Source organism: Dama dama, chromosome 5 (genome assembly GCF_033118175.1).
Source record: "Dama dama isolate Ldn47 chromosome 5, ASM3311817v1, whole genome shotgun sequence".
Taxonomy (NCBI): Eukaryota; Metazoa; Chordata; class Mammalia; order Artiodactyla; family Cervidae; genus Dama; species Dama dama.
This window is the reverse complement of record NC_083685.1, coordinates 36,659,480-36,679,689: the sequence shown is the minus strand read 5'-3', so window position 1 is coordinate 36,679,689 and position 20,210 is coordinate 36,659,480. Positions and strand designations below refer to the sequence as shown.

At 39.7% G+C, this 20,210-nt stretch overlaps 1 protein-coding gene across 1 annotated transcript; it reads right to left on the bottom strand.

Annotated features, from left to right (window-relative positions):
- Nucleotides 1-1,539: 1,539 nt before the first annotated feature.
- On the bottom strand, nucleotides 1,540-2,281 carry LOC133056682 (calmodulin-alpha-like). The gene has a single exon (XM_061142296.1). It carries the CDS (start codon nucleotides 2,245-2,247, stop codon nucleotides 1,840-1,842), a length of 408 nt encoding a protein of 135 aa, XP_060998279.1. The 5' UTR covers nucleotides 2,248-2,281; the 3' UTR covers nucleotides 1,540-1,839.
- Between the last annotated feature and the right edge of the window lie 17,929 nt (nucleotides 2,282-20,210).

Sequence of the window (20,210 nt, the reverse complement as noted above, 5' to 3'; positions counted from 1 at the left end):
TTGTTTCCCCATCTATTTGTCATGAAGTGACAGGACCAGATGCTATGATCTTAGTTTTTTGAATGTTGTATTTTAAGCCAGCTTTTTCTCTCTTCTCTTTCATCTTCATCAAGAGGTTCTTTAGTTCCTCTTTGCCTTCTGCCATAAGGGTGGTGTCATCTGCACATCTGAGGTTGTAGATATTTTGCCCGGCAATCTTGATTCCAGCTTCTGCTTCAATCAGTCCGGTATTTCACATGATGTTCACTACATAGAAGTTAAATAAGCAGGGTGACAATATACTACCTTGATGTACTCCTTCCCCCATTTTGAACCAGTCTATTGTTCCATGTCCAGTTCTAACTGTTACTTCTTGACATGTATACAGGTTTCTCAGGAGGCAGGTAAGGTGGTCTGGTATTCCTATCTCTTTAAGAATTTTCCACAGTTTGTTATGATCCACACAGTCAAAGGCTTTAACATAGTTAATGAAGCAGAAGTAGATGTTTTTCTGGAATTCTTTGGTTTTTTCATGATACAACGGATGTTGGCAATTTGATCTCTGCCTTTTCTAAATCCAGCTTGAAAATCTGGAAGTTTTCTGTTTATGTACTGTTGAAGCCTAGCTTGGAGAAATCTGGGCATTAATTTGCTGGCTTGTGAGATGAGTACAACTCTGTGGTAGTTTGGGCATTCTTTGGCATTGCCCTTCTTTGGGGTTGGAATGAAAACTGACCTTTTCCATCCTGTGGCCGCTGCTGAGCTTTCCAAATTTGCTGTCATATTCAGTGCAGCACTTCAACAGCATCATCTTTTAGGACTGAAATAGCTCAACTGGAATTTCATCACCTCCACTAGCTTTCTTTGTAGTGGTGCTTCCTAAGGCCCACTTAACTTCACATTCCAGGATGTCTGGCTCTAGATGAATGATCACACCATCGTGGTTGTCTGGGTCATTATGAGGCAATAAAAAAGTGCAAGGATTCACAATGGACTTCTTATTATCAATTCAATTCCTTCTTCAGGCCCAGAACACTCCTGTCCTCAGATTCTCTAAGACATCTCCATATTCTGATAATAAGTCCTGCTTTATCCCTTATGTTGATGTAGTGGATTGTTGCTGATTGTTGATTTCTTCATGATGTTGATTTCTTGATTGATGTTATATGTTGATTTCTTTTTTTTTGGGGGGGGGTAAATTGTAATTTTTTTTATTGGAAAACAAATATACAACTTGGAATGGATTTGAGGCAAATTGTGCCATAAGCAGATTCTCTTTAAGTGGCTAAAACAAAGTTTAAAAAGCAAGTTAACAATAAAAGAAAATGTTTCTGGTATAGGACCAGCAGTACAAAAAAATAGTGTATGAGTTCCTGGATAAAACACCCATTTTGCAATAGTGCAACTTTTAAGTACATATTGTTGACTGTCCGTGGTCTACGCAGAGTTACAACTCCACACTTCAACAACAACAACATGCTGACAATTCCTAAAGAAAACTACTCAAAAAAAAAAAAAGGCATAACCCAGATGTTCCCCCATTTGACCAACTCCGTCTAAGTTTAGATGTGCAGAAGGGCTTAGATATATCCAGAGTAAGCCACATGCAACATGTTACTTAATCAATTTTCTAAAATAAGGTTTCAGGACAATGACAGTAAGATAAGGGAAGAAAACATGGAGGAATGAAGTCCTAATTACTATACATGCATATTTTTTTTGACAGTAGGGGGAAACCTTTTACAGATAAGTTACAGACAAAAAAAAGGCAAATAAACAATTTTGTACAAGAAATTTAACACATTCTGTACAATGTCTTCACTTTGCTGTCATCATTTGTACAAACTCTTCATAGTTTACTTAACCATCTCCATCAATATCTGCTTCCCTGATCATTTCATCAACTTCTTCATCTGTTAACTTCTCTCCAAGGTTTGTCATCACATGGCGGAGCTCTGCTGCACTAATATAGCCATTACCATCCTTATCAAACACATGGAATGCTTCTCTAATTTCTTCTTCACTGTCTGTGTCTTTCATTTTTCTTGCCATCATTGTCAGAAATTCCGGGAAGTCAATTGTGCCATTACCATCAGCATCTACTTCATTAATCATGTCCTGTAACTCTGCTTCTGTGGGTTTCTGCCCAAGAGACCTCATTACAGTTCCCAATTCCTTTGTTGTTATAGTTCCATCACCATCCTTGTCAAATAGTGAAAAAGCTTCTTTGAATTCTGCAATCTGCTCTTCAGTCAGTTGGTCAGCCATGCTGCAAGCGCTACCATTCTCCGGGACGCAACCACACAACCACTCAGCTCGCTCGCTCCACTTGGACTTATATGTTGATTTCTTGATGCTTCCCCAGTGTCCATTCTTTACTTCCTCCTTCCTAACAGTTTGCCATACTTCCAATCCTATGTTTTGAGTAGAACTGATCCTAAATCTCAGTTCTACAGTGCATCCAGACTGAAGTCAGTTAGCATGCCTCATTACCCTGGATAGGGTTATTGATGCAGAAATGAACACATGACCTATTAACACACTGACCTATTAAGAGATTTTTTTCTGGAAACTTCTGAGAAAGTTCCCTTTGTCATTCTTAGGGGTTAGCAAAAAAAGATATTCAATGGACATAATGGAGGAGACTTTAAGTGTCAGGTGCTTCTGACAGACACCTTACAACTAAAGGGAAGTTATAGTTAAGATAAAGCCAAAACCATGAAGAAAAAAAAATGCGTTCTTGGTGAGAATCTGAATCCAACTTTGCTGGAAGCCTCTAGCTATGTCACTTACATGGATGAAACATTTCCTTTACTTTTAAAGGGCATTTTGACTTGGGTTTTTGAATGCTTACAACTAACAGAATCCTAACTGATAAGCATTTTTTGGGGTGAATTCTGTCATTTGCAAACAAAAGAACACTAACTTTGTAGTATTCAGAGACTTAAATATGAGCAGTATATGAAAGGCAGAGTAAATAGGGACTGAGGAAAGACCCAGGGGAATTTCCTGCTAAGTAAGTACTCAGGCTTGTGTGTGCTGGGGAGAGGGGAGGTTTAAATATTATTTCTATTTGTTCTGAGGACTTTAGGGGGTTATTTCCTGATTTATTTTCTCAAGAAGCTAGACTATCAAAGAAAGGAATTCAGTATAAGTACTAGGATTTTTTTTTTAATTAATAGCAGTGACTTCAGAACAATGAGCTAATCAACTTTTTCATTTTATACACAACCCATGAAAATTACTGCACATAATCAAACACAAGTGGACTAGAACTTCTTCTATTGTCTTAAAATTTCAACTAAAGCACAAAGCTGAAAATAATGGGGAATTCCTCTACATTCTAAAGAGTCATGACTTGCTGGGAAGTATCCAGTCTAGTTTGGTGACCTTTACCCACACACACTGTATCAGAGCAAACTAAGGATTCCCTGGGAAGAGTTCACAGTAGAAAAGGTATTTCCCCTATCCTCCCTGTGAGGGAAGATTCAGGCTACATGCACCCTAAGTGCGTGAGGGAAACACCAGGTGAAATTCTCCAAGAGACTGCAGTTGTCAGCTAGAACAGGGGCTGAGTCAACATCCCTACTATGTGCTCCACCACCAGAGAGCACATAGATGAGTTTGGGGGTCAAATCCCAGGAGCTTAGGGTATATCCAAAGAAGAAATCAGAGTAGCTCAAGACGGCAAGGCAAGGCAGTAGTAGGATGGAGCAGGGCAAGGATGCCAAGTGTCCCTCAGGTTGTCAATTTCCAGTGAACAGGCAGTGATGTGACCAAGTGAGAGCCACCCTTGAAAGGCTCTAGCCCAAAGGCTGTCCACTGGAGTGAGGGAATTCTGGCAGGACAATGCTGTATGGGGTTACCTCCAGGGATAGGAGCTGACGGGGTATCACAAGAGGTCATCTGGGGAAGGAATTGCCTAAGTCAAGAGCCAGGGCAAGTGGACAAACATCTCTGAGAATTCACCATTATGTACCAGGAAAGAGCCATCATTTGAATCCCAGTGTGAGAAAGTGGAGTCAACAGCACCAACCAGTTAAAGCACTACCCTTTACTTCTTATCTCTTCTCTGCCACTGATCTAGAAGGAGTCAAATGTAAGAAAGAGGTATGTTTGCAGGGAGAGAGAAAGGAGACCACACTCTCCCAAAAGCAGGTTTAAAGCCATAAGTTAATGCCTTCAAGCTGTACGGCAGGGGAATAGAGAAGCTTTAATTGGATGAAAGATTTAAATTTTGATATTAGATTGACTGTCCTTCTATAGCTGAAAATAGCATGTTTTGATGTCCCCAAATAACTTGAAAACAGTGGAATCTGCCTCATATTATCCAGACAAGGGGGATGGAGGGCCAATATGGTGTTTTGGGGCAATAATGGAAGAAGAACAATGCTGTTTCACCTGCTAAAGAAATCAGTAACAGTTTTATCATAAATATAAATCAACATACCACAGCATTGTGTATTTTGAGGCAGAAACAATAGCAGATCAACAAACTCAAGGTGCAGACCTAACGTTCTATGAATTGGGTAGTTATAGAGCATCTACTGATTATGCTATTTAACCAAAACAGAGCCGTTCCAGAAACCTACCACAAAGGTTAAGTATAAACCCCTGCCAGAGAAGCCTCCCTGTCAAACGCATAGGTTATGAATTCAGCTTGGAGGGCATCAATATTATTAGCACACGACTGTCTTCTCTTTTTTCTCTTACTCTGCTCATTAAAAATAATTCTGACTTTCCCTAGAAGGTTCTTTAGAGACTTCAAAATACTACAGGTTCAAACATTCAATTCTATAATCATCAACCTATGGGTAATTTTGACTATATTATGTGAAAGAGAATGAATATGAATTTTATTTGTATGTAAGAGTAGAGGAAAATTCATGATGATCATGTTTGTTAAAAATTAAAATTCTTGTGTTTTATTAAACTCTCCTTGAGATCTTATAAAAATAACAGTTGTTTAGCTTGATACTTGGATAAATCTGCATTCTATTTTGAATGCATATGTGGATGCATGCATGAGTATATGCCTTTGACTTTTCAGAGCCTCAGTTCCTTATCTATAATATCAAGAGTTGAATCCCAGGATATAATCCCCATTCTTTCTATAGCTATAGTTCCAAACTGTTCTCAAGACACTGAAAATTAAGCATCAAAATACGCAATTACAGTTGTAGTATATTGTACCTTAATTACCAAGACTGGAAAGAATATAATGTAAAGTGACTCTCTCAAATGTAGTAATTGAAACTAAAAGCATTTTATTTAATCCTGGATTGCCCAGAAAATTCAGTTGACTATAATATCCTATTCTTTCTTTCTTTCTTCCTAATTAGATATTTTCTTAATTTCTTCTTAATTAGATACTCTAAGTTTAATATACTATCAGAAATAGGTCATTACTATTATAATGGATTTAAAATATGGTAACTCCAAGTTAATATAAATAATAAGATGGGCAAAATAGGTGAAGGGGAGTCAGAGGCACAAACTACCATTATATTCTAAGTTGTAAGAATACAATGTACAGCATTATAGTCAATAATACGGTGGCACTAGTGGTAAAGAATCTACCTGCCAAAGCAGGAGATGCAAAAGACTCAGGTTTGATCCCTGAGTTTGAAAGATGCCCTGGAAGAGGAAATGGCACCCCACTCTAATATTCTTGCCTGGAAAATTCCATGGGCAGAGGAGCCTGGTGGACTACAGTCCATGGGGTCACAAAGAATCAGACGCTACTGAGTGATTGAACACACACAGATAGTCAATATACTGCAAATACAGTCAATAATATTGTAGTAACTTTTTATGTGCATAATATATAGAAATATCAAATTAGTATGCTGTATACTTGAAACTAATACAATATTGTAAGTCAACTATATTTCAGTAAAAAGAAGAAAGCAAATAATAATATGAAATTATGCTTTTGTAGAATATTCTTACAGATTTGGAAAACCTTTCAAACTTTGTTTCTGCCTGCATGAAAATTTTATCCAACTTTGGATTTTAAGTGATTGTAAACTCTCTTTTCTCACTGTTTCCATTGTTTCCCACCTATTTACCATGAAGTGATGGGACTGGATGCCATGATCTTAGTTTTCTGAATGTTGAGTTTTAAGCCAACTTTTTTCTGAGGCGGGGCGGGGGGGGGGCTCTAAAATCACTGCAGATGGTGACTGCAGCCATGACATTAAAAGATGCTTGCTCCTTGGAAGAAAAGCTATGACCAACCTAGACAGCATATTAAAAAGCAGAGACAAAGGTGCATCTAGTCAAAGCTATGGTTTTTCAGTAGTCAGGTATGGAGTGAGAGCTGGACTATAAAGAAAGCTGAGTGCCGAATAATTGATCCTTTTGAACTGTGGTGTTGGAGAAGACTCCTGAGAGTCCCTTGGACTGCAAAGAGATCCAACCAGTCCATCCTAAAGGAGATCAGTCCTGAATATTCATTGGCAGGACTGATGCTGAAGTTGAAACTCCAGTACTGTGGCTACCTGATGTGAAGAACTGATTCATTGGAAAAGACCCTGATGCTGGGAAAGATTGAGGGCAAGAAGAGAAGGTAATGACAGAAGATGAGACGGTTGGATGGCATCACCGACTTGATGGACATGAGTTTGAGTAAGCTCCAGGAGTTGGTAATGGACAGGGAACCCTTGCATGCTGCAGTCCATGGGGTCGCAAAGAGTCAGACACAACTGAGCAACTGAACTGATATATGAAACTCTCTTTTAATAAAATTATATTCATCAGTATCCTCATTTTATGAGATGAACATTATCAATAAGATAGATATAAATTTCCTGGCTCAGAACAAAGATACTAAACTCCACACAAAAAATCCAGTACAATTGTATCATTCAGAATACCTAAGGTATTCACTACCATTAACTTTTCTGAGGCTTATAAATTTCATTTTGCACAGAGATTTCTTTTTATTAAAGTATAGTTGAATTAAAATATTATGTTAGCTTCAGGTATATGGTGATTTTATATTTTAATATATTATACTCCATTTAGAGTTATAAAATATTGGTTATATTACCTGTGCTATGCAATACAACCTTGTAGCTTACTTATCTTATACATAGAAGCTGTTCCTCTTAATCCCCTATCCCTATCTTGTCCCTTCCCTACTCCCCTCTCCCCACTGGTAATCACTAGTTTGGACTCTATATCTGTGAGTCCTTTTTTGTTGTTATATTCATTTGTTTAATTTTTAGATTCCATATATAAGTGATAACACAAAATTATATGTTATTTTTGTCTTTTTGTCTGACTTATTTCATTAAGTATAATACCCTCCAGGTCCACCTATACTGTTACAAATGGCAAAATTTCATTCTTTTTTTATGGCTGATTAATATTCGTGTGTGTATGTGTTTATGTCACATCTGCGTAATTCAATCATTTACTGATGGACACAGGTTGCTTCTGTATCGTGGCTATTGTAAATAATGTTGGTATGAATACTGGGTGCATAGATCTTTTCCAAATAGTGTTTTTGTTTTCTTTGGATATATACTCAGGAGAGGAACTGCTGGATCATATAGTAGTTCTGTTTTTAGTTTTGAGAAATCTTCATACTGTTTTCCATAGATGTTGCACCAATTTACCTTCCTGCCAATGATGTATGAGGGTTCTCTTTCCCCCATATCCTTATCAATTTTTGTTATTTGTGGTCTTTTTGATGATAGCCTTTCTGACAGGTATGAGGTGATATCTCATTGTGATTTTATTTTGTATTTCTCTGATGACTAGCAATGTTGAGCATCTTTTCATGTGCCTGTTGGCCATCTGTATGTCTTTTTTGGAAGAATTTCTATTCAGGCTTTCTGTACATTTTTAATCAGGTGTTTTGTTTTTTTTTGATGTTGAGTTGTAAGAGCTGTCCCAAAGAAATCTACAGCTTTAATACAATCGCTATGAAAATACCCATGACATTTTTTATAGAACTAGAATAATCTTTAAGTTTATATGGAACTGCAAAAGACTCTGTTTAGCCAAAGAAATCTTGAGAAAGAACAACAAAGCTTGAGGTGTCATGCTGCCTGACTTCAGACTATACAACAAGGCTACAGTAATAAAAACAGTATAGTATTGACACAAAAACAGAAACATAAGTAAATGAAACAGAATAGAGTGCCCGGAAACAAATCCGCACATTCATGGACAATTGATCTATGACAAGGGAGGCAGGAATATACAACGAGGAAAAGACATATGATGTTAGGGAAACTGGACATCTACACATTAAAAAAAAAAAGAATTAGAACATTTTCTTACACCAAATATAAACAAGGTGAAAGAAGCAAAAGCAAAAATAAACAAATGGGACATAATTTGAACTTAAAAGCTTTTGCACAGCAAAGGAAACCATCAACAAAATGTAAAGACAACCTAGTGAATGGGAGAAAATATTTGCAAATGATATGACCAATAAAGAGTTTATATCCAAAATACAAACACATACAGATTTTTTGTTGCTTCTCTGCCACTATCCATTATATAATACAGTCATTATAGTCAAATTGAAACATGAAATACAATTTATGAGGGTTTCTGGCTCAGGTTAGTCTCAACTGAAAGAGAATTAAGAAATGCATTATGAAGTAAATTATAAAGTCTTTTAGAATAATGGAAAATTGTAAGCTCTAGGTGTTTTGCAACACTAAATAAATGATGCACAGTCAGTTATGATTAATAAATAATTTGTTTTCCTCACAACTTTAATATAATTACAAAGAAATATGATCATTCTCTCTTCAGTATTTAAAACCTCCATAAGGTATTAAATCTTCATATCCTTCCAAGTTTTTTCCCATTGGTTCTCTGATATACCCTGTCCTAATCCTTCTATTTTTACCTCTCTGATTTTGCCTTCTTTGTCTTTTCCTTTAGTACATCTTCCTTTTTAACACCCTGAATCTATATTAGATTATGTTCAGTTAAAAGTAATGAAGACTTTGGCTTCCACACACAAGGGTTTATTCTTTCCAGTAAAAGAAAGTCTAGTTTACAGAATGTCCAGAGTAGGTACATAACTGGTTTATAATTTCAACAGAAACACAGGTCCTTCTACTACTTGGCCCACTGCATGTGACTTCCTCAAGGCCACCCCATGCCAACATGATGCCTAGAGTCAGCCACTGCCTCTGCATTCCAAGCACCAGGAAGGAGAAAGAGGGCATGCTGTGTCCTAGAAGTTCTATAAACATTCCTGATAACACATAATTCAAAAAGAACTTGATCATGTGGTCAACAGCTCTATGGTGAGCAGAGAAGTGTGGTCTTTGATTTCAGGAGGTGATGTGCTTAGCTAAAAGTTCACATTCTGTATTGCAGAAGATTGGGAAATGGGTATTATCAAACCTTCTTTTATCTCACCCTGTATTCTACCTTGCTAATCTTAACAAGCCCCACAGTTTCATGGATGGACTCTCAAATCTACTCCAGCCTCAATGTTCAGATTTCCCTTTCACATTTACACATTCCTGGTTGGCTTTTCCATCCAGACCTCTCTCTAGATTAGAACCTTAAATTCATTACGTCTAGGACCAACTTTGTAATCAACTTGCTAAATCCCCAAACCAGCTTCCACATAGTTCTCTGAAGCTTAAAGCTTACATTCACACAACCAGCTCATATCTCAAGAAGCAGTTCTCCAGTCTCTGTTAGTGTTTACTGCCTTAGGGCTAAACAGATTGCTGTGACCTGTATTATGCTTCACATCACAATTTATTTCTGATCTTATGTGATTCCTATAACCATTTTATAAAAGAAAAAATTTCAGGTTTTTCTTTTTTTGCCATTGCTGTTGTAATTTTTCTGCACTTAGAAAGCCTCTGATATATGCAGGACTAGTCCTGTTACCTAAACACAATTCCATGTGCCGGACACACACTGAGGCTGAATAATACCAAAATGTTGGAGTTCGGAACAGAGAAAGGTTTGAGGGCCATGCAATGAGATGGGCTGCTCAAGCTCTAAAAAATCCCAAACTCCTTGAAAAGTTTTCAGCAAAGCCGTTTTTTTTAGGAAAAGGGGAGGAAAGGGTGTGGTTAGTTTTTGCAAAGGGTGTGGTTAGCTTTTGTGGTTAGTTTTTCTTGGGTGTCAAATCCTTTGTTCTAAAGGTCAGGTCATGGTCAGTAATGGTGTTTTTGTAAATCTCACCAAATGAATGTCATTCTCTATTCTGACAAGAAAAGGCCAGATCCTCAGACACAACTTTCACCCTCCAAGGTCCAGGTCCTAGCTAAGGAGCAGATCTCAGCTGGTGACTTCCTCAGGGCCAGTTGTCATCGCTGAGGAAGCCAGGTGTGGAGGATCCAAGTGGCCCTGGGCTCCTCAGGCCACCCAGGTGGTGAGGGCCAGGTCCTGCAGACTGTGAGCCAGAGAGAGACGTCGCTGCCCTTAGGTTACACAGGCAGGGATGGGGGAGAGGTTCACCGTCACCTCAAAACCTGGGCCGGGCCAGTAGGGGGACTTGGCGAGGGCTCTGGAGCCCTACCGGACACAGTCCCCTGCCTGCTCCCCCATCCAGAAGCCTGGTGAGCTGGAGGGCCCATCTGTCTCTCACCTCACTCTCTGCCTGCCTGGTGACCACCACTCCACTGACAGTTGGCTGACCGCTGAACCACTAACAGTCACTCATTGACAGTTGGTCACTTGGGGGAGGGGCCCACTGCAGCAGCAACCAATGGCTGAGCAGGACCACTAACGGTCACTCATTGGCAGTTGCTCACTTGGGGGAGGGGCACATTGTGGCACCAACCAATGGCCAAACAACCATTAGTGGTCTCCAAGTAACAAATATTGCCTGGTAACGGGGTGTTGGACAACAGCATCAGCGGTGTGCTAAGGGCTGTACAGGCGTTGTGGTCTGTTACTGTTTCTTTATGTGACTTGGCATTATAAAAATAAACATCAAAATACAAAGGATGCAAAACAAGTAACTGGAAATATGAGTTTACAACCAGCTCTGGGTGTCTACCAATTTGTCTTTTCAATCAAATTTTAAAAAATCAAATTGTCTTTAACCAGATCATCTGACGTGTGCACACAGTCTTGATAATGGAGGGAGGGTGCAATAGGAATGTTATTTGCAAAGTTCACTAATACAAATGAAGCTGTTCAGAGAGCTTCTGTTCAGGTAAGAATAGAAAGGTGTTTACTTTTTTTTTTTAAAACTAGAATTTGTTGTGCAAAAAAAGCCAAGAAACAGTAGTTATCTTCTATAGGATATGTAGGGGAGAAGAGAATAATACTTCACATAGGAGGAAGATTAATCTCAATATGCTTGGGGAGAAGGAAGAAGGAAAAAGGGAAAGTGAAGAAATCTGCTTCTGATTGTCAGTAGAAACTGATACTATAAATAGAGGTGCTAGTAGGTGCCCTACTTTATGCCTGCTAAGGAGACACAGGTTGAGGTGAGGAAAATAATGTAGCAGATATTTCATCCACCCTTCTACTGAAACTGCTATCTCTAAAGTCCTTAATGCTGAAGGTTTTTGTCTTTATCCATTCTCCCTGACCACTCCATAACACAGAAATCAGGATAAAATGATGCTTTGCCTTCTACTGAGAAACACTCTCATTTTATTCTTCTCCTATGTCTGTGGTCAGTCCTCCTCAGTCTCTTTGCTGGTTCTTATTCCTTAACCCATTTATGAGTCTTGCTATTTCCTGGGGTTCATCTTCCACTTGCTTTTCTCTTTTCTTTTTCTGTTGATCTAAGTTATTCATTTAGAGAAGGAAATGGCAACCCACTCCTGTATTCTTGCCTGGAAAATCCCACGGACAGAGAAGCCTGGCAGCCCCCAGTCCATGGGTCATAAAGAGTCAGACACGACTGAGTGACTAACACAACAAATTATTCATATTGATCGTAAAGTGTTACCTTTATGCCTTGATGACTTCCAAATCTACATTCAACCCTGACTTCTTTAACTCTCGATCCATATTCCTGTCTACTAGACATCTCCACCTGAACAACTTACAGATATTTAAAACTCAATATATTGTCTTTCTCTTCAAATTTATGTGGCTCAGACGGTAAAGACTCTGCCTGTAATGCAGGAGTCCTGGGTTCGATCCCTGGGTCAGGAAGATTCCCTGGACTAGGAAATGGGGTGGGAAGTAGGAAGATCCCCTGGAGTAGGAAAAGTGGGTTACCACCCACTCCAGTGGGAGAATCCCATGGACAGAGGAGGCTGGCAGGGTTACAGTCCACAGGTCACAAATAGTCACACATGATTAATGACTTTCACACTTGCTTACATTTTCTGTCTTGGTTAACGATGCCCACCCCCACCGCCCCCAAGTCGGCCAGCATGGGAAGCTTGGAGTCATCCAAAATCCTTACATCTTTTTCATTTCCATTCCCCATTTCATTGGTCACCAAGATCTGTGGATTCTTATAGCACATACCACACAGATTATCACTCATCTGACCTTCTCCATACCCCACCTCTACTCCCTGGTGATCTGAGAACAGAAACTGTCTCTGCTTGATTGTGGATCCTTAGCTTGTACCACTGGACCTGGTACTTGGCACACTGGCTGCTTTGTAAAATTCCATGTTGCTGATTCTCCTAGGCATGCACACATACACAGTAATCAGTTAATACCTGGGTTCTACCAAAAATTCCGAGAGAAGAATATTCCCTGAAATATTTGTTTCTCCCAACAGAAAAACACATCTACATTTGTATAATGGATAATTAATCACACACCTAAATTTTTAGTTTCTATAGAAAAATAAAGCATATTTTATGCTTTATTTCCCTTCAAAAGGGAGTATGTCAAGAGAAGGATATGGTGGGAATGCCAAGAGGTAAAAACTGTCAAGAAGTCCCAATGAAGAGATCTGCCTTAGCCTGCCTCCAAAGCAGGACCTGGGACAAAGACACAGATACAGGTCTCATCACCTACTCATGTGTTGATCTCAGGAAGCAGGAGTTAAGGAGAAGGGAGAGTAAGGCAGAGGAAGAAAAGCCAGGAAAGAGGGATTTGTTGGAGTGGTTTCCACTGTGAGCACCTAACTCTAAAGAAGCATGTAAAACACCCATCAAGACTGGTTCAGTGAAGAAGGTCAGAGCATTGATACACTGACTCCTGTCTACCCCTGGAGAAGTGTTATCACCAGGAAAATAAACCCTCCTGTACTTCTGGTATGCTTACATGTGTGGGTCAATGAACTACTGTGGGTTTGCTATAAATCCAGGGGCAAGAAAGAAGAGAGGTTTATGGTGGGTGTCTGAGGTAGACTGAAAGGTGATAACAGAAACAAGTTTCCTTGATCCTTGAGCAGACTGGGAGGATGCAAGATGAAGACTTGTGTGAGTCTGATGACTATGTCCACTAGAAACATTTATAAATGTTCTCTACTTAAAAATATATTGGAATGAGGGAGGGAGAAGTAAGGCAGCAAGTGGTAAGGAGTGTTTCAGAGCCACGGATAGACACTGTCTGTTGGTTCCCCAACACCCAGATCCAGATCTCTACTGACTCTATCTGACAGGATACAAAAGTTAAACAGTTTATTTCCCAGTCTTTCTTGCTAGAATCCCCAAGTGTTACCAAGTGATACCATTCTGGCAACTAGACATTAGAGAAAATCTGTTAACATTACCCCCCTTCTCCCAATCCCTCTCCTACTGTTTTGAATGAATATGAATGTGATGTTCAGAGCTGCACTGTCTATCTTACAAGTAATACATGAGGAAGAACGCAGTCCTGATATAGAGGCAAAGCAAATCTCTACAGGACTGGCTCCCTTTAAGTTTGAGAGATGGATGAGGCCCCCAGCCTCTACTCCACCTAAGCAGTTTCTTTATGGAAAGGTGACCGGTTTAAGGAAAATGTTCAAGCCTAGCTCCTGTCCAATTGCTATAAGACAGTGCTACTGGCAACACTTTGCTTTAAACCCAGCCTAAATATGAACTCCTGAGATGCTATCTCTGTGCATCCAAGGTGTCCTCCTCATTTCACTGTTCCCTGAGTCTACCTTGTTTCAGGCCTTTTACCTTCCAGTGGCGTCCTCTCTCAGGAGCTCCCAGTTCCACTTACCTCACCAACCTGCTCCAGCCTGGCCACACTGCAGTTGGTTGGTCCCAGCTGCCTTATCCTGTTCTGCCCACACAAGGAAGAGATTACATCAGAGAGGAAGACGGGACTGAAGAGCATGAGAGGATCCAGTTCCATTTCCCCCACCTCAAACTCTGGGCAGAAGGAGGTCTTTCACTGGCTTCCTGAAAGCGGCATTATGTTTACCAATTGTTACATCCACAGAGAAACCGGAACGACCCTGGGTTGAAAGCTATTCTCAGCGACATTTCTATGTAGAAGAAGCAAATAATCTATACAAAGCAGAGCGCGTGCATGTGTAGCCACTTCACTTGTGTCCAACTCTTTGCGAGACTATGGACTGCAGCCCGCCAGGCTCCTCTGTCCATGGGATTCTCCAGGCAAGAATACTGGAGTGGGTTGCTATGCCCTCCTCCAGGGGATCTTTCCCGCTCAGGGATTGAACCTGTGTTTCCTGAATTGCAGGGGGATTCTTTACCACTGAACCACCAGGGAAGCCCCTTAAAGCAGAGTATAATAAGTTTACTAGGCTCTTTTTTTCTGAAATCACCCCAACCCCTTTCATGGTCCATCTGTAAAAACAAAATTAAGAATTAAATAATTCTTAATTCTAAGATTAAAATCCTCCCCCTCTGCCAAATCAACACAGCTATTGTTTTTTCCTCCAGGAGAACATTGCGAGAAACCTCAAGAGCCAATAATTTGTATGCCTGCTAGTACTTGAGACACTTTTGAATCAATCCTTCTTTCTCTAGTGAAGACTTATCTCCTTGCCATGGTAGCAAGCTCTTTGAGGGCAGCTGTGGGGTCTTCCATTTATCATGCATCACTCAGAGGGAACTTAGCACATTATAATCTACACTATAGATGCAAGATAGCTTTAATAGGTTTGTGTCTATGACTTTCTTTACTCCAATCCAAACACCTTCCAAAGTGACTTAGTCCACTTGTTAAATTGCAATCTTCTTAGATGCGGATGGAAAATTCCTCCTCTTTGGTAGTTCATGGGTCAACATGAAATTTAGTGGTAGGTGGTTTCTGTTTAGTTACTGTAGGTAGACAATTTTTCTTTCTGAAGACATTACCTTTTACAGTAATTGGCACTCCTGGTGTTTTTGGTTGGTAGGCTGAATGAGTCATGGAGGCCCTTAGGTTACAATTGAGGCAGGTTTTAAAACCACATGGGAAAAACATTTTACCTGAGGAAATCGAAGTATATAACTATCTATCTATCTGTTCTGGTACTCATTCAACATGTAATTGAGAACCTACTGGGTGCTAAGTCACATATGCTAGACACTGGGGTAGAATGATGAATGAATGTGATAAATAAGTTGCCTGTCTAACTTAGACTCTAGCGGTAGACATGAACAAGTAAATAGGAAGTATTACTTGAGTACAGTCACAAAACAATTACATATAGTGTAATCAAAGGAAATCCGATGAAACCATATATTTAAAAAATGAGAACGAGAAACTCTAAGTAGACCACTGCACAGTAATCAGAAAAGTTCGGGCAAGAAGTTGGGTGTTTTTCCTGATACTCTAGTTCAAAACATCAGAAATAATGGCAGCAATTCTTCAAATCCTCCAGGGAAGAATACTGGAGTGGGTAACCATTTCCTTCCAGGGGATCCTCCCAACCCAGGGATGGAACTTAGATCCCCAGCATTGGAAGCAGATTCTTTACCATCTGAGCCACCTGGGAAGTCCTCATACTTGCAAAGCACAGGACAGATTCTAAATCATTGTGACATTATCTCATTTATCTCATAAAAAAAAATTGAAAATTATTTTATTATAACCCCTTACAGAAGAGGAAACTGTGGTTTAGGGAAGCTAAGTTGTTCTAAAGGAGTACCTTCTATGTATCAGTGACAACAGCCCATGGCACTGCTTTTTATTAGGGACATACTCTGTACTGAGTGCTGTTTAATAATTATTAACAATTTTCTAAATTAAACTCATATTTTTAAACACTGTAAATAAGAATTCATCTTATATGAGCAGGTGCGCAATTTACCAAAAATAAAAGCACCTTATGAGAAATGACTTGGGTACTGTGACTAAAAGACCCAGAACTACTTAGAAATTTCAAGTCTCACTTTCTTTTATCTTGGAATTCTTTTTAAGTGTCTCAATTTTAAAATGTTCCACTCTCTCCTACATGGGAAAAAAGTAAAACCTGTCTTTCTATTTTAAGTCTGTAAAAACATGTTGAATGATTCTTTACACTGTAGTCAATATTCTCAGGCAAACAGCCACATCAAGCAGCAGCTCACAGCCCAGCGGAGATTAAATAACTACCTATATGGGAAACCTTGTGTGCGTGCATGCTTAGTTGCTTCAGTAGTGTCCGACTCTTCGTGACCCCCTGGACTGTAGCCCAGCAGGCTCTCCTGTCCATGGGATTCTCCAGGCAAGAATACTGGAGTGGGTTGCCATGTCCTCCTCCAGGGGATCTTCCTGCCCCAGGGACAGAACCTGTGTCTCTTACATCTCCTGCATTGACAGGCAGATTCTTTACCACTAGTACCTCCTGGGAAGCCCATCCTTCAGATTCACTTTTCCTTCAAAACATGAAGAAATATAAAAATCAATGAATTCTACTGGTCATACCAAAGCAGCAAATGTCCAATAGTTATATATATACTAGTTATAGTTTGAATACTTTCCTATTAATGTTTGTCAAGACAAACATTTTAAAACTGGATTTAAATTTATTTTTTAAAACCAATTATTAGAGTAACATGTTGACAATGATATAAGTATTTCAATTATTTTAAATGTTTTCATTCTTGCTAAATGAGAACTTTACAATAGAATTTTATCTTTCAAAAATACAGTTACATTATGAAATCAATTGTTACTATGCTTGAGCAGTCACTTGATTTTGAAATAATAGGAGAGGCTAGTTTATCTGCAGATTTCTCAGTCTTTCCTGGGAGCTTTTATTAGTTTGTTTCTTTGCTTTTTCAGACATGGAGTGAGCACAGACCCTGTTTCCCTCCTAAGAAGGATATTAGGACATTTGCCTGGTTTTCTGAAGGGAGAACATGTTCTGATATTTTTCTCTTTGATTTTATTTGTCCTGTCACAAAAGTCACATTATGTTGGCAGAGGTGTGTTTATCATAAAGAAAAAGGAGGTTAAGCCTCAAGTCTCCTCACTTAAACAGATCTCCTCCATGGCTCCTGAAGTGTTCCTCTCAATGTGTTCATATAGCCATATGTTTCTTATCTTTCCAATTTACCCTCTGTCGCATTTCCCCTTAGGAGGAGTGCCATTATAATGGCATAGATATTTGGTGGGATTTAGCTAAGCCATGCTTTCTCAATGTGGGTGATATTGCACTCCACAGAAGCAAAACATCTTATTTTTTTCTAAAATTCTTATTCTTTTTATGTCTAATAAAAGAGTAAGACATTTTGCCTCTCTCTCTAAATATATATTGGCTTCCCAGCTGGTACTAGTGGTAAAGAACCTACCTGCCAATGCAGGTGACATAAGAGATGCAACTTTGATTCCTCGGTCAAGAAGATCCCCTGGAGGAGGGCATGGCAACCCACTCCAGTATTCTTGCCTGGAGAATCCCATGGACAGAGGAGCCTGGCAGGCTACAGCCCATAGGGTTGCACAGAGTTGGACACAACTGAAGTGACTTAGCATGCATGTGCAAATATATATATTACATAAAAATATCAGTTTAGTCACTCAGTCGTGTTCGACTCTTTGCGACCCATGGACTGCAGCATGCCAGGCCTCCCTGTCCATCATCAACTGCTGGAGTCTACCCAAACTCATGTCCATTGAGTCAGTGATGCCATCCAACCATCTCATCCTCTGTCGTCCCCTTCTCCTCCTGCCCTCAATCTTTCCCAGCATCAGGGTCTTTCCTAATGAGTCAGCTCTTCCCATCAGGTGGCCAAAGTATTGGAGTTTCAGCTTCAACATCAGTCCTTCCAGTGAACACCCAGGACTGATCTCCTTTAGGATGGACTGGTTGGATCTCCTTGCATTCCAAGGGACTTTCAAGAGTCTTTTCCAACACCACAGTCCAAAGGCATCAATTCTTTGGCACTCAGTTTTCTTTACAGTCCAACTCTCACATCCATACATGACCACTGGAAAAACCACAGCTTTGACTAGACAGACCTTTGCTGACAAAGTATTGTCTCTGCTTTTTAATATGCTGTCTAGGTTGGTCATAACTTTCCTTCCAAGGAACATAAATATATAGATAATATATTTTTGGTATAGTTTTTGGTTTAGCTTCAGTGCCCACTGCCCTAGGTTTAGCAGGTCCAAGATCAGGGCCCTAGAGAAGCCCAGCCACTTTCTTGAGGAGCCCTTGCCACAATACCAACCTCATGCCCCTGGGAGGGTCCCCCATAGTGAGATGATTCCCACTCTGAGAACAAAAGAGGACAGCAAGGGTTAGGGCACAAAGTACTTTATCTGCCTCCCCTTAAAGTGATTTCACTCCACAAAGCTGGCATGTTCAGTGCTTCAGTGTTTTCACTCCAAAGGTGGCACTGGAAGGAGAAGCAAATCAGCTGTGGACAGATTTGAAACTTGCCATGAACCTGGTTCACAGAATAAGTGAGGAAACCAGGATTCAAGCTTTGGACTGTCTGCTACTTTAAAGGGAAAAGTCATGATTTCAGTTGTTACCCTTATCCTTTTTTCGACTATTTTAAATGAATTTTTAAAATAAAGGTTGTTTTTCTTTAAGAGTCACGCACACAGTCAATCAGTCTGAACACTGAGGAGATCTTGGGGGGCCTGGCATGGCATGCTGGTTACAGTAGGAGTTGGGCAATGGGAGGCCTACTGTTATTAAATCAGCCAGAAGGAGCTAGGGCCAAGGGGACATTTCAGAAATTCTCTCCTAGGCAGAGGCTTTGATTCCTAAATGGCCCACAGCTGTGGAAGGGAGTCATCCATAGGTACACGTCTAGATGGGACTTAAACTCTGCCTTAAGAGCTTGGTGAATTCTCTCCTTCAAAGCCAAGTTATGGTAAGTCTAAACTTACAACCAAAATTCCATGTTAGAATCCACCCATGAAGGTGAAGCTACAGTAGTCCCAGGGAATAACCAATAAGGATGCTGACTGAGAGGTGGGGACAGAAGGATGTATTTTCCGAGAAGAAAAAAAAGTAACCACAAACCTTGACTGGGAAGAAGTTAGGGTTTTACTTAGTGACTTTATCTGTTCTCGTTCACAAGTGGCAGTGAAAAAGGAAGAAAATAGTTTCTTCCTCATTTTAGAACACAAAGAACCAAGCAAGAGTTAAAAAAAAAAAAAAAAAAATTGAAAATTCCCCATTTCAGGGAAGTTAAAGCCTATAGCAAAATAAAGTTCAGAGATATGTTGACTCCTAGTATAAGTTTTTCAATTCTGTAATGGTTTTTGATTCTAAGTATAAAGGATAAGGTGAAGAGAAAAAAAATCTACAGGAGCCCAAGAAAAACAGGGTAAGATTAAATAACAATTGATGACAACTAAGAACTTGTAGGGGCTTCCCAGGTGCTCAGTGGTGAAGAATCTGCCTGCCAATGCAGGAGGTGCAGCTTCGATTCCTGGGTCAGGAAGATCCCCTGGTGAAGGAAATGGCAACCCACTCCAGTATTCTTGCCTGGGAAATCTCATGGACAGAGGAGCCTGATGGGCTACAGTCCATGGGGTCGAAAAGAGTCGGACACGACTTAGCAACTAAACGACTATAAGAATTTGTAAGGTGCCTAAAGACAGAAACATAGATCAATGGAACAGAATGGAAAGCCCAGATATAAATCCACGTACCTATGGACATCTTATCTTTGACAAAGGAGGCAAGAATATACAATAGAAAAAAGACAACCTCTTTAACAAGTGGTGCTGGGAAAACTGGTCAACCACTTGTAAAAGAATGAAACTAGAACACTTTCTAACACCATACACAAAAATAAACTCAAAATGGATTAAAGATCTAAATGTAAGACCAGAAACTCTAAAACTCCTAGAGGAGAACATAGGCAAAACACTCCGACATAAATCACAGCAAGATCCTCTATGATCCACCTCCCAGAATATTGGAAATAAAAGCAAAACTAAACAAATGGGACCTAATTAAACTTAAAAGCTTTTGC

Bases quoted from the DNA above. Each gene is read 5' to 3' on its own strand.
- LOC133056682 (XM_061142296.1), bottom strand. From the start codon at position 2,247: ATGGCTGACCAACTGACTGAAGAGCAGATTGCAGAATTCAAAGAAGCT.